Source organism: Lactuca sativa, chromosome 8 (genome assembly GCF_002870075.4).
Source record: "Lactuca sativa cultivar Salinas chromosome 8, Lsat_Salinas_v11, whole genome shotgun sequence".
NCBI classification, from domain to species: Eukaryota; Viridiplantae; Streptophyta; class Magnoliopsida; order Asterales; family Asteraceae; genus Lactuca; species Lactuca sativa.
The window spans coordinates 118509022-118521018 of NC_056630.2; the positions used below are offsets into that span (position 1 = coordinate 118509022).

The 11997-nt window shown below is 41.7% G+C and overlaps 1 protein-coding gene across 2 annotated transcripts; it reads left to right on the plus strand.

Annotated features, from left to right (window-relative positions):
* The first annotated feature begins 8723 nt into the window (after window positions 1-8723).
* LOC111901999 (uncharacterized) lies at window positions 8724-10487 on the plus strand. 2 transcript variants are annotated; one of them, XM_023897867.3, is made up of 2 exons: window positions 8724-10000; window positions 10112-10487. In XM_023897867.3, the coding sequence occupies exon 1, from the start codon at window positions 8869-8871 to the stop codon at window positions 9994-9996; it is 1128 nt and encodes a 375-aa protein (XP_023753635.1). In that variant the 5' UTR covers window positions 8724-8868; the 3' UTR covers window positions 9997-10000; window positions 10112-10487. The 2 variants fall into 2 exon arrangements, with proteins under 2 accessions (XP_023753635.1, XP_023753636.1); XM_023897868.3 differs by having other exon boundaries at window positions 10118-10487.
* Window positions 10488-11997: the final 1510 nt, after the last annotated feature.

The following is an 11997-nucleotide window of genomic DNA, read 5'->3' on the forward strand; positions in this document are numbered from 1 at the left end:
GATAAAATCCATAGTAATCTGTTCCCACTTCCACTCGGGGACCTCCAATGGTTGTAACTTGCCATGCGGTCTCTGGTGCTCAGCCTTAACCCTACGACAGGTCAAGCACCTCTCAACGAACCATGCCACTTCCCTCTTCATACAGGGCCACCAATATTCCTTCCTTAGATCCAAATACATCTTTGTAGCACCGGGATGGATCGAGAATTTCGATTTATGAGCCTCTTCCATCAACGTAATACGCGTACCGCCCACGAACGGCACCCAAATCCGACCCCGAAACGTCATAAGGCCTCGACCATCCTTGACAAACTCTGAGATTAACCCCACAACCCGCTCTTTCTTCTGCATTTCTGGTCGCACAGCCTCAGCCTGTGCCCTACGAATATCGTCCAATACAGGAGTCATCACGGTCAGTCTCAAGCACACATCTCGCAATGGAGTGCTCTCCGCCCTGCGGCTTAATGCATCGGCTACCACATTAGCCTTGCCTGGGTGGTACAGGATCTCACAATCATAATCCTTGACCACATCCAACCACCTCCTCTGACGCATATTTAGGTTGGGTTGATCCATCAAATACTTCAAACTCTTATGGTCCGTGTATATCGTACATCGAACCCCATACAAGTAGTGGCGCCAAATCTTGAGAGCGAACACTACTGCCCCCAGCTCTAAATCATGCGTGGGATATCTCGCCTCATGAGGCTTCAGCTGCCTCGATGCATAAGCTATCACATGACCCCTCTGCATCAACACTGCACCCAATCCCGAAATCGATGCGTCGCAATATACCACGAAATCTTCCATCCCTTCTGGGAGAGCTAATACCGGGGCTTCGCACAATCTCTGGCGAAGTGTCTCAAAGGAGGTCTGCTGCTCGGGCCCCCATGAGAACGTAACACCCTTCCGGGTCAATCTGGTGAGTGGCACTGCGATCTTGGAGAAATCCTTGATAAATCTCCGATAATACCCTGCCAACCCAAGGAAACTTCTAATCTCAGAGGGTGACTTCGGCACCTCCCAACTCATCACCGCCTCAACCTTGGCCGGATCAACCAATATCCTTTTCTGATTAACCACATGTCCTAGAAACTGGACCTCCCGCAACCAGAATTCACATTTGGAGAACTTTGCATAAAGTTTCTCCGACCTCAATACCTCAAGGACCTATCTCAAATGCTCCTCATGCTGCTCTCTCGATCTCGAATACACCAGAATGTCGTCGATAAATACGATCACCGACCGATCCAACATCGGCCTGCATACCCTGTTCATGAGATCCATGAACACAGCCGGTGCATTGGTGAGTCCAAAAGGCATCACCACAAACTCGTAATGCCCATATCGCGTCCTAAACGCTGTCTTCTGGACGTCTTCCTCCCGTACTCTCACCTGGTGGTAACCTGACCTCAGATCGATCTTGGAAAACCAAGATGCTCCCTGCAACTGATCGAATAAATCATCGATCCTCGGCAACGGGTAACGGTTCTTGACCGTTAACTTGTTCAATTCCCGGTAATCAATGCACATCCGGTGGGAACCATCCTTCTTTTTGACGAACAGAATAGGTGCTCCCCATGGCGAGCTGCTCGGCCGAATGAATCCCCTCCCCAGCAACTCCTGGAGTTGCGAGGACAACTCTTGCATCTCTGGAGGTGCAAGACGATAGGGCACTTTAGCAATAGGCGCTGCCCCCGGCACCAGATCGATACTAAACTCTACTTGCCTCACAGGCGGTACTCCCGGCAACTCCTCGGGGAAGACATCTGAAAATTCGCGCACCACCGGAACTTCCTCAACTGACTTCGGTTTCTCGGAAACCTCCCGCGTATCCGTCACATACGCCACAAAACCTTTACAGCCCTGCCGTAGACACTGCCTCGCCCTAGCGGCCGAACAAAAAGCTGATCCCGAACGGGTACCCTCGCCGTACACCGAAAGAACTCCCCCTCTAGGGTCTCGTATAGTCACCAACTGACGCTCACAGTCGATGACAGCGCCGAACCGGCTCAGCCAGTCCATACCCACGATGACACAGACATCCCCCATCGCGATAGGAATTAAATCAATTGGGAATCCAATCCCGAAAATCTCTAGTACACATCCCCGAAGGACCTCCGTAGCACAAATCACCTTCTCGTCAGCTATAGAAACTCTCAAAGGTCGACTCAACGACCCACGACTAACGCCGATATGCTGACTAAAGGCTAAGGACACAAAGGACCTACTCGCACCCGAGTCAAATAACACTAAGGCAGGCACAGAGTTCACAAGGAAAGTACCTACGCATGTAATAACATAAGCATAACATCTTGACATTAAAATAAATACATGAATTACAACATACCTGCCACAACATCGGGCGCAGCGCGGACCTCCTCCGCAGTCAGCTGAAAAGCTCTCCCACGAGCCCTCGGGGCCTCGACCTTCACCGGTCGAGTCTCAGTAGTCCTGGCAACAGGTGCAGATCCCTGACGAAGCTGAGGGCACTCGGCCTTCCAATGGCCGGTCTGGTTGCAATGAAAGCAAACCATAAATCCCTTGGGACACTCCCTAGCAATGTGCCCCTCCTTGCCACACTTGTAGCAAGCACCGGCTCGACACGCCCCATCATGACCCTTACCGCACTTTACGCAAGTGCGGTTCTTCGAACCTCCCGTCCTCGAATCGGCGGACTTGATCCGCTTGGCTGCCGGCTGAGACTGAGCCGGTCGCCGGTCTGCCTGCTGAGACTCGGCCTCCTCCCTGGCCTGAGTCTCTAACTCGATCTCACGCTTCCTGGCATTCGCCTGAAGCTCAGTAAAAGTATGGTAAGTGGAGTTTGACACAAACTCCCGGATCTCCCTCCTCAAAACACCCAAGTACCGGCTCATCCGAGCCTGCTCTGTGGCCACTAGCTCAGGGAAAAACATCGCCCTCTCGTGGAACTTCCGCGTGATCGCCGCCACCGAATCAGTACCCTGCTTGAGGGCTAAGAACTCCTGAACCAATCGTTCCCGCTCCACCGGGGGAACGTACTCATCCCTGAACATGGTAGTGAATCCCTCCCATGTCACTGCCGCAGTCTCTGCTAAAGTGAAGTTCGCCGTCACGAACTTCCACCAGTCCTTGGCTCCCAGACGGAGCTGGTTCAAAGCGAACCGTACCCTCAGGTGCTCCGGGCATGAACAAGTGTAGAAGCACCCCTCTATATCTGCGATCCACCTCATCGCAGCAATCGGATCCTGCGTCCCGTCGAACTCTGGTGGCTTCGTGTTGCTGAACTCTCGGAACAGCAATGAATCACCCCCCTGTGGCCTAGCAGCGGCCACAGCTGCGGTAGCTGCAGCGGTTGCAGCCTCAGTCAATGCGGCGTACCGCTCGTCGAACGTCTCCATAAGGGTGGTCTTGATAGACCCAAACATCTCCGGGATCTCGGCCCGGATCGCCGCCGCCACCTCCTCGTGGATCATCTGACGAATATCCTCGTCACTCACACCGCTCGTACTCGCCCCGTGCCGCGGTCTAACCATGATATCTCTGAAATACAACATAAAACTATCAGAGATTCTATCAAGTGTAATTGCACTCGATAACGCGACCCTACCCCGTCCCCGACATCCAGGGATTCTTACTTGGGTCTCCCACTGACCCGGTGTCCTCGGTAGTACGGGCCCAATACTACCGACCACACCGCATCAGTGTTCATCCCAAGTCCTCCTCCCTAAACTTCGGATAGTGAGTACTCTACTTCTGATATGCACTATCTACCCGCATACTAGCAAAGCATCTCATATAAGCAAACTTTCCTAGACTAAGGCATCACAAATCAGGCCACTCTAGTCCTATCATGAGTACCTAGTCTTCTAGCATGCATAACAATTCATATCATATAATATTGTAAGGTATTTTTGGGGATCTTTACCGTTCGGGCGCTGGCTGATCGTACACACTGCTTCCTTCTTGCTTACCACAAAACCATTTACAAAAGTTTATGCCTTTATTTGAAAAGTTTCCTCAAATCCTCGGTTTGAGTTCAGTTACCCCCGAAGGTGCACCCGAATCCCTCAAACCAAGGCTCTGATACCAATTGTAACAACTCAAATTTTTCAAACAAATTTTCATTTTTAAAACATAATATTTTCCATTAAAAACAAGGCATAAATAGTTTAATTATTCGGTCAATACAATTATTCAAACTCCCAAGATCCTAAAACAATCTTCAGTGTGTATCGATCATGCCGGCGCCTTCCCACGGTCCTCGCTAGTACTTGAAATACATACATATGCAACAACTGTAAGCATAAATGCTTAGTGAGTTCCCCAATATACACTTACACACATACGCCTTTCCAGGCCCTGACCTTCTGGTCCTCATTACAACGCCTTCCGGCCCATAACATAATCGCCTTCCGGCCCATAACATATTGCCTTCCGGCCCACATATCATACATAGCACATATAACACTTAACTTACCACATATAGCATACATATCCATATAACACTTAACTTACCACTTATAGCATACATATCACATAACATATTCGACCTTCCGGTCACACAGTCAAACCCTTCCGGGTACAGTATAGTGAGAAAACTCACCTCGTAAGTGCTGAAAGCTAGCAACTCCTGAAATCACTCGCGCACCAACCAACGAGCTACAATTCTCCTATAACATTACATAACTCATTAACACTCATATCATCTAAGTGTGACTATCCCTAAGAAGTCAGACTTAGGTCAACTCTGGTCAACGGTCAACGGTCAACTCGACTGGACTCGGCGAGTACCATGGCGACTCGGCGAGTCTAGTCGTCCTCACAGATTCCTGAATATTCCCTTTCTACTCGTCGAGTATACCTCTTGACTCGACGAGGTCCTCGTGGAAGAATCGCGGGGCCACCCCGACTCCACTCGCCGAGTCTGATGAACAACTCGGCGAGTCCCAGCACATCTTCAAGCTACTCGCCGAGTCTGAAGAACAACTCGGCGAGTCCATGCCATGCAGACGAGTAACTGCTTCCTGGGATAGGTCTCGTCCCGAAGTGCACATGCATGGGACCTTCTGGACCTCTAAAGGTCCTAATACAAGACTATAATCGTGGGGTAACAAGGCATTACTTCATCAATTCACCAAATGGGTTCTATAAACCCTAATTTCATAAATACATCAAAATAACAGATTTGGTCCGAGTATTACCTGAAAACGCTCTCTCTGTGTCCCCCAATTCTCAGGACTCAATCCTCCTTGATATTCCTTTAGCCAAATCCCTCTTCTTCTTGCCTAACCAATTCTTCCAAGTTCCAAAGCTCTCTCCCTTGCTCTAGGCGTCCACAGCGATTAGGGTTCCTCTCAGTTGGCCAAAAGACTGAAAATGACGGCCTAAGAGGCGTTAAATACGATCCAAACTGAACGGTTAGGGTTTCTGCTGAACAGCGTCGACTCGCCGAGTCCATATCTGGACTCGTCGAGTCCAGTCGCGGACCCGCGACCAAGTCCGCGATCCTACTCGGCGAGTCTAGGCACCAACTCGCCAAGTCCCCTCTTAAATCACCCCAAAAACATAATTTTAATAATACCTGAGATTCCGGGCTGTTACAGTGGGGGCCCTGGCTCCTCAAGTCCAGGATGAAGAGCATGGATATCGGTTGTATGTTCAAACACTTTTCAAGCCATTATTTGATATTTTGCATATTCATAGAAGTAATTTAAAATTAGGCTCCAGTTGTAACTATATTAATTTTCATGTTTTAAATCATTATAGTTGGGTTGGTTTATAAATATTTGATTTTTCATGACCGGTTTAAATTAAAAATAGTGTTTTTCTTTGTTGTCCATGGTTTCCATGAGTTTTAACCTAGTAAAGATATAAACAAAGGCAAGAAAAGTATCAAATTACATAAGTTGTTTTTGTATATTGAGATAAGCTAAAAAACGACTAATATCATAAAAGTCCTATAATTTTGCCACTAAATTGGAAAAAGCACCAATTTTAATTTTTCGTTGACTGTAGACATGATATTTTCATGGAATTATCACTTGAGAGTTAATACCCGGTGACAAGCAAGTAACTTGTTCTATTCGGTCACTACTAACCAGTGGCGGAGCTACATGGGGCGTTGGGGGTACTACTACATCCCTAAAAAAATTGTTTTATACATAAAAAAATTATATATAAACATACTCTATGTTATTGTATCCCCAACTAAAAAGATTGTATCATGTTTTTTAATTCCCGTGTAGGATAACTACATAGAATATATATTGACAATATTTGTACCCCATATAAAAATTCTTGGCTCCGCCACTGCCACTAACCTATTCCCTAGCGATCACCTTGCACGAATCATCACTAATAAAGGGTTTCATGCATTTGAGAAGGGTTTGACGCTGAGAAGGGTTTCATAGTCTCCAATTTCACATTTTGAAGCTCTGAAGGTGAAGTAAGATGGAGTAGAAAGGTTGTATGGAAACAGGAAATTGATGCTTCTAAGAGTGGTTATCTTCGTCTATGGAGTATGGAGTTCCAAGTTTGAACTAACAAGTTGTTTTTATGAAACAAAGGCTTCTACTTCTGGAACTAAAAAGCCTAAAAGGCCTAAACTCCCTAAGAAGACATACCTTCCAGACACCGACTCCGATGATGAATCATTTGAGTTTAACTTCTTGGACTTTTCTGAAGAAACTTTCAAAGCCCCCTCAAAACTATGTGATGATCCTTTTCTTAACTTATTGTGTGACGAAAACATATTAATGAGGAGTATTTATGGAATGGTAGATGATGGAGACATTCCTAGTGGCCAACAAAATGAGCATGCCCACTTAAATGAGGATGATGAAGATATTGGTGTCGAGTATAGGTTGCACGATCCCAATGTTGAATGGAAAGAGATGAGCCCCGATTAGGAGACTGTTATGTAGGTTTATGGAGAAGTTAAAGAAAGAGAGATTGAAGAAAGAGAGTTTGAGGAAAAAGAGATTGAAGAAAGAGAGTTTGAGGAAAGAGAGATTGAAGAAAGAGAAGTTGAGGAAGGAGAAGTTGAAGAAGGAGAAGTTGAAGAAGGAGAAGCTGAGGAAGGAGAAATTGAAGAAAGAGAGGCTGGGGAAGAAGAAGTTGAAGAGAGAGAGAGAGGTTGGAGCAAGAGTGATACCCTTGGGTCCTGGTTCTTACAATATCCATTAGGAGAAAAAAAGGACCACCTCTAAAAGAATTAGGAAGCTGAAGCTTAGGAAAATGGTGCAAGATGCTGATCGTGGTGGTTCTACCAAAACCCCTTGGGTTTTAGATTAAGAAGTTGTGTTTAAGGGTTGAATGGGTAAAATAGGCATTAATAAATAGGTTGCCCTTTTTGTAAACATCTACTTTTGGTACACTTGTCTTTTGGTAACAAGCTTAAATTCTTGTCCATAATGTTTGGTAGAATTGGAAATTTGGTTCTAATTAGGTTACATGGTATGGTAATGGTTGGTGGGAAGCTTTGTAAAGTACATTCCCCGTTTTGGGTTGTTAACTGATATTGACATTTGGGAAGCTTTGTAAACTACATGGTATGATTGTTGAGTTGTCAATATATATGCCTTGATCACTATAATTGTTGTTACCTTCCATGTTTTGGTTAGTTTGTTAAGTAGGTTGCTATTAAATTTTCAAGATTTTGTCATTTTTATTCATATGTATATGTTAAAGGTATTGCCATTACTAAGACATAATACACTGTTATCATTAAGACATAATAACTTGTTATCATTGTCATATCTTACTACACCAAAATATTACCATACATAACACATGCATCAACTTACTGTCTAACTTGACCAAAATACCCTTACACCTAAACTAATACTACCATTCCACTTGAAACTAACTAATGCCCACAACTTCACAGTGCTTTAACCACAATATTGTGAACCATAAACTCTATCACAATCACCACCACCAAAAGCATGATCATCATAAGTAGCACCACCTTCAACATGTTTAAAATATTCACTTGATTTGCTTTGTTGTTCTTGGCCTCCTCCGAAAGTTTCAAAATCTCCATTCCAAATGTTTTATTGTTCTTAACCTCCTCCAAATCCATATGGAACTTCCACATAGTTTCCTTGTAGTAAGTGTTTGGCAGTGGATCAAGTCATAAAAAAATCGCATTTTTTTGGAGTCCTGCTCAACAACCATTTCTTCACACCGGTTCAACAAGACCACAAAAAGAAGTAGGAAACTTGATATTACCTGATAGTTTAGACACCCCTTGAATTTCCTCCATGTATTATCGACAATTTTAAAAATCGAGAATGTCGCAGGTTCATACCAACAATACCTTAAAGCTCATTCTTTGTACCATTGTGTGTGCATGTTAGAGGAGCTTACCATCTTGCTGGATTGACGTTGGAGAGAAGAATGAAACAAAACCTAGCTAACAACCGACCTTCAACGTTCGTCTTTGCTTTTGTCACCTGCTGAGACCGGCACTTTGCCCTTTTGCCATAATTTTATGAAAAAATCATGTCCACAGTAAACAACAAATTAAATTCATGGATTTTTTTCAATTTAGTGCAAAAAAAACATGAGATTTAGTGATATTAATCCAAAAAAATTACTTAATATATCTTTAGATTTGAAAATTGGTGTAATGATTAAAAAAAAACACTATTTGCAGAATTCACGGAGATGTTTTACCAAGTGAAGTAGAAAAGAATTTCCCTGGCAAGCGATGTTGAAAACCCATTTTTAGCAAGTGAGACTGAAAGCGGAACGTTTTGTTTTAGGGTTTTTTTCAAGTGAAACCCGATCGTAGATAGAGCGCAAAATCCAGAAGCGTAAATCGCATCAATCCTCAATCCACAGGTCAATGATCTCTCTCCATCATAACGATTTCTACTTGCAATGTTTAATCTTGTCGGCAGAAACTTGACATTTTCTGTGTTCAAAACAACATCGGTTCATAGATTATTTCCTCGCACATCATATTCGTCACAAGCAGCATCAGATAACTCATTCACAGTTTCTTACCTCATAGACTCATGCGGATTCCCTCCAGACAAGGCGATTTCAGCTTCGAAATGCCTAAGCATCCAAACCCCAGATCGAGCAGACTCCGTGATAGCGTTTTTCAAGAAGCAAGGCTTCACAGAAACCCAAATATCTCATTTAGTGCGAAAATTTCCCAGGGCTCTCGCATGTAATCCCCAAATAAACCTTTTTCCCAAATTTGAGTTCTTACGTTCTGTAGGACTTTCAGATTCTGATATTGTCAAGATACTAATTGCAAGACCCAAATTCCTTCGTAAAAGCTTGAAGAATAGCATAGAACCTACCTTTAACTTACTTAGAGATTTACTCCAATCCAATGAAAAAACTCTTGTTGCAATCAGGAGGTGTGCGTGGGTCTTGGATTTGGATTCCCGAGCAAATGTGATTCCAAATATGCAATTATTGCGTGATGTTGGTGTGCCTGGATCAAAGATGCTGTATGTATTAACTTACCACCCTAGAGATATTTCAGATACTAAAGAACAGTTCAAAAAGGCAGTGGAAGAAGTTGTGGAAATGGGCGTTGATCCTTTGAAAACAAATTTCATGTCAGCTGTTCACGCACTTAGGTCAATAAGCAAGTCCAATTTGGAGAAGAAGATGGGGACTTATGAGAAATGGGGTTTGTCTAAAGCGCAGATCTTGCTAGCTTTTAGGACTAATCCATGGTGTATGATGAAATCGGAGGAGAAAATCAATAAAGTGATGGATTATCTTGTTAATAAGATGGGGTTTGAGGCATCCATTGTTGCAAATAATTCTGTGCTCATTTCCTTGAGTATGAAGAAGAGGATTATTCCTAGATGTTTGGTTTACCAATATTGTTTGGACAATGGATTGATAGAAGGTACGAATGAATGTGGTTTCTGCTGGTGGTTGAAGTCTTCTGATAATATATTTATGAAGAGATTGGAAAGATATGAGACAAAAGCTCCAGGTGTTCTACAATTCTATCGAGAAAAGTTGGATCATGTGAATTGAGATGGTAATCTGTTCTAACTTTTTTGTAATTGTTGTTGATTCCATTAACATGTTACACATTATTGAATTCCTTATAAATGGAACACAGATGAAACTTAACCTCTTCTAAATAAAGTTTCAGGTACCTAGGTTGAACATGTGCTAAATTTGGTTACATTTTTCCTAAAAGAAGATAAAAGCATGTTGCTATTGTTTGCATTTAACCAATGAAAGTTGACGAACAATCGGTACAACCTACAAAAAATCATATTGCAGCAAACCCTAATTGCTTTTGAAGAACAACTAATTCAGAGCAACAATGAATTTTTTAAAAAATCACTGATTTCAAGAACCTACAACAAATCATGAAGAAGATATTGTAATTCCTAAACAGAATTTGTACAATCTTTTAGGTAAGGATTGTAATTTCATATATTTGTTTCTCCGAACTCATTTCCACACATGTGACAACGCATACACCTCAAAATAAAAGAAAATTGGTTTTAAATTAATTATTATTTGTTGTGTTGTGTACTTGTGTTCAAAAGATTAACTATAAACAGTTTAAACTGTTTGGGGCATGAAGAAACCCTAAGCATCAAGGAACAAATGGATCAAAATCCACTCGTCGTTGCCTTTTTCAACCTTTTTTTCACAAGGAGAACCTGTAAAAATCTACAAGAAACCCCATAAATTGATGCTTGGAACCTGCAACGTTATCGATGGATGCCCCTTTTGTTTTCTCTTTTCCACCTCTTCTTAAGTGCATCTTTGTCATCAATAAAATGAATTGATATAAATAAGGGGGAGGAGTTGATCTTTTTTATGCCACAAATTTCATGTCTTTTATGGTCCCCCATTAGCCATTGCGTATGAATCTTGTAATGGATATGTGGGCTAGTACCAGACTCATGAGTACTTTATACAATGGCTATTCTATCCACCTTTTACTAGCTTTAAACTTTGCATCTTATGGCTATTCTTCCTACCTTGGATTTATCATATTATATTTCTATCGTCTGAAAACTTTTGTTATAAACATACTCCGATGGTTAGACCTTTTAAAAAAGCTTTTTCTTAGAAACTAAGTTGGTGTTTGTTTATTTTGGTTCCTATATTTTGGATTTAATTGGTTTGTTGGTTTTGATTGAGGGTATGTTTTTAGTGTTATAGATGATTCAAATGCCTTAGTTATTCATCTTTCTCCCCCTACGATGGGATAATGAAATTGCCATTGACCATGATGAAGAAGACAAGAAAGAGGGGGTGAGTCTACAAATTAAGCGATGTGAATTTTGAATATACTATTAATAAACAATAATAAACTAATAAATACCAAGGATAATTATGAATATGTAGAAAAAAAAGGTAAATACATTAAAAGGGTAGAATAGTCAATTTTATATGTCTAGGAACCAACCACACATGAAATTGAAACTACATGGACCATCCGTGTAATGAAAACAAAATGTTAGGACAAAACTTATGAATTTGGGAAATCAAAGGGTCCATTTATATAATTTTAGCTCACAAAAATATATCATGGAAAATCAACAAACATATTACCAAGTACCAACCAAACCAAAAATATTGATAACCAATATGTTTGGTTGGTAGTACCATACCAATTGACTAATCATGGTACGGTAGTGATACAAAGTTTTCAATACCACGGTAATACGGTACCAACCAATTTAATATATATATATATATATATATATATATATATATATATATATATATATATATATATATATATATATATATATATAACTTTTAGTATGTTTAGTGTTCAAGATTTTAAGAGCTTTGATATCAGCATTACCATATTAGCAAAATGTTTAAACTTTAAATTAATGTTGGCATATCCATTTTCCTCCGCTCTCATGTTAGAAATTAATAAAACCCTTTTGGATCAAATTTTCAATTGCAACAATTACAAAACTCTTATTCACAAAACCTTCATTCATGTTTTACAATGCTTAAGAACATAGAAATCCCCATTTAAAAAACCATTATACA

Bases quoted from the DNA above. Each gene is read 5' to 3' on its own strand.
- LOC111901999 (XM_023897867.3), top strand. From the start codon at position 8,869: ATGTTTAATCTTGTCGGCAGAAACTTGACATTTTCTGTGTTCAAAACA.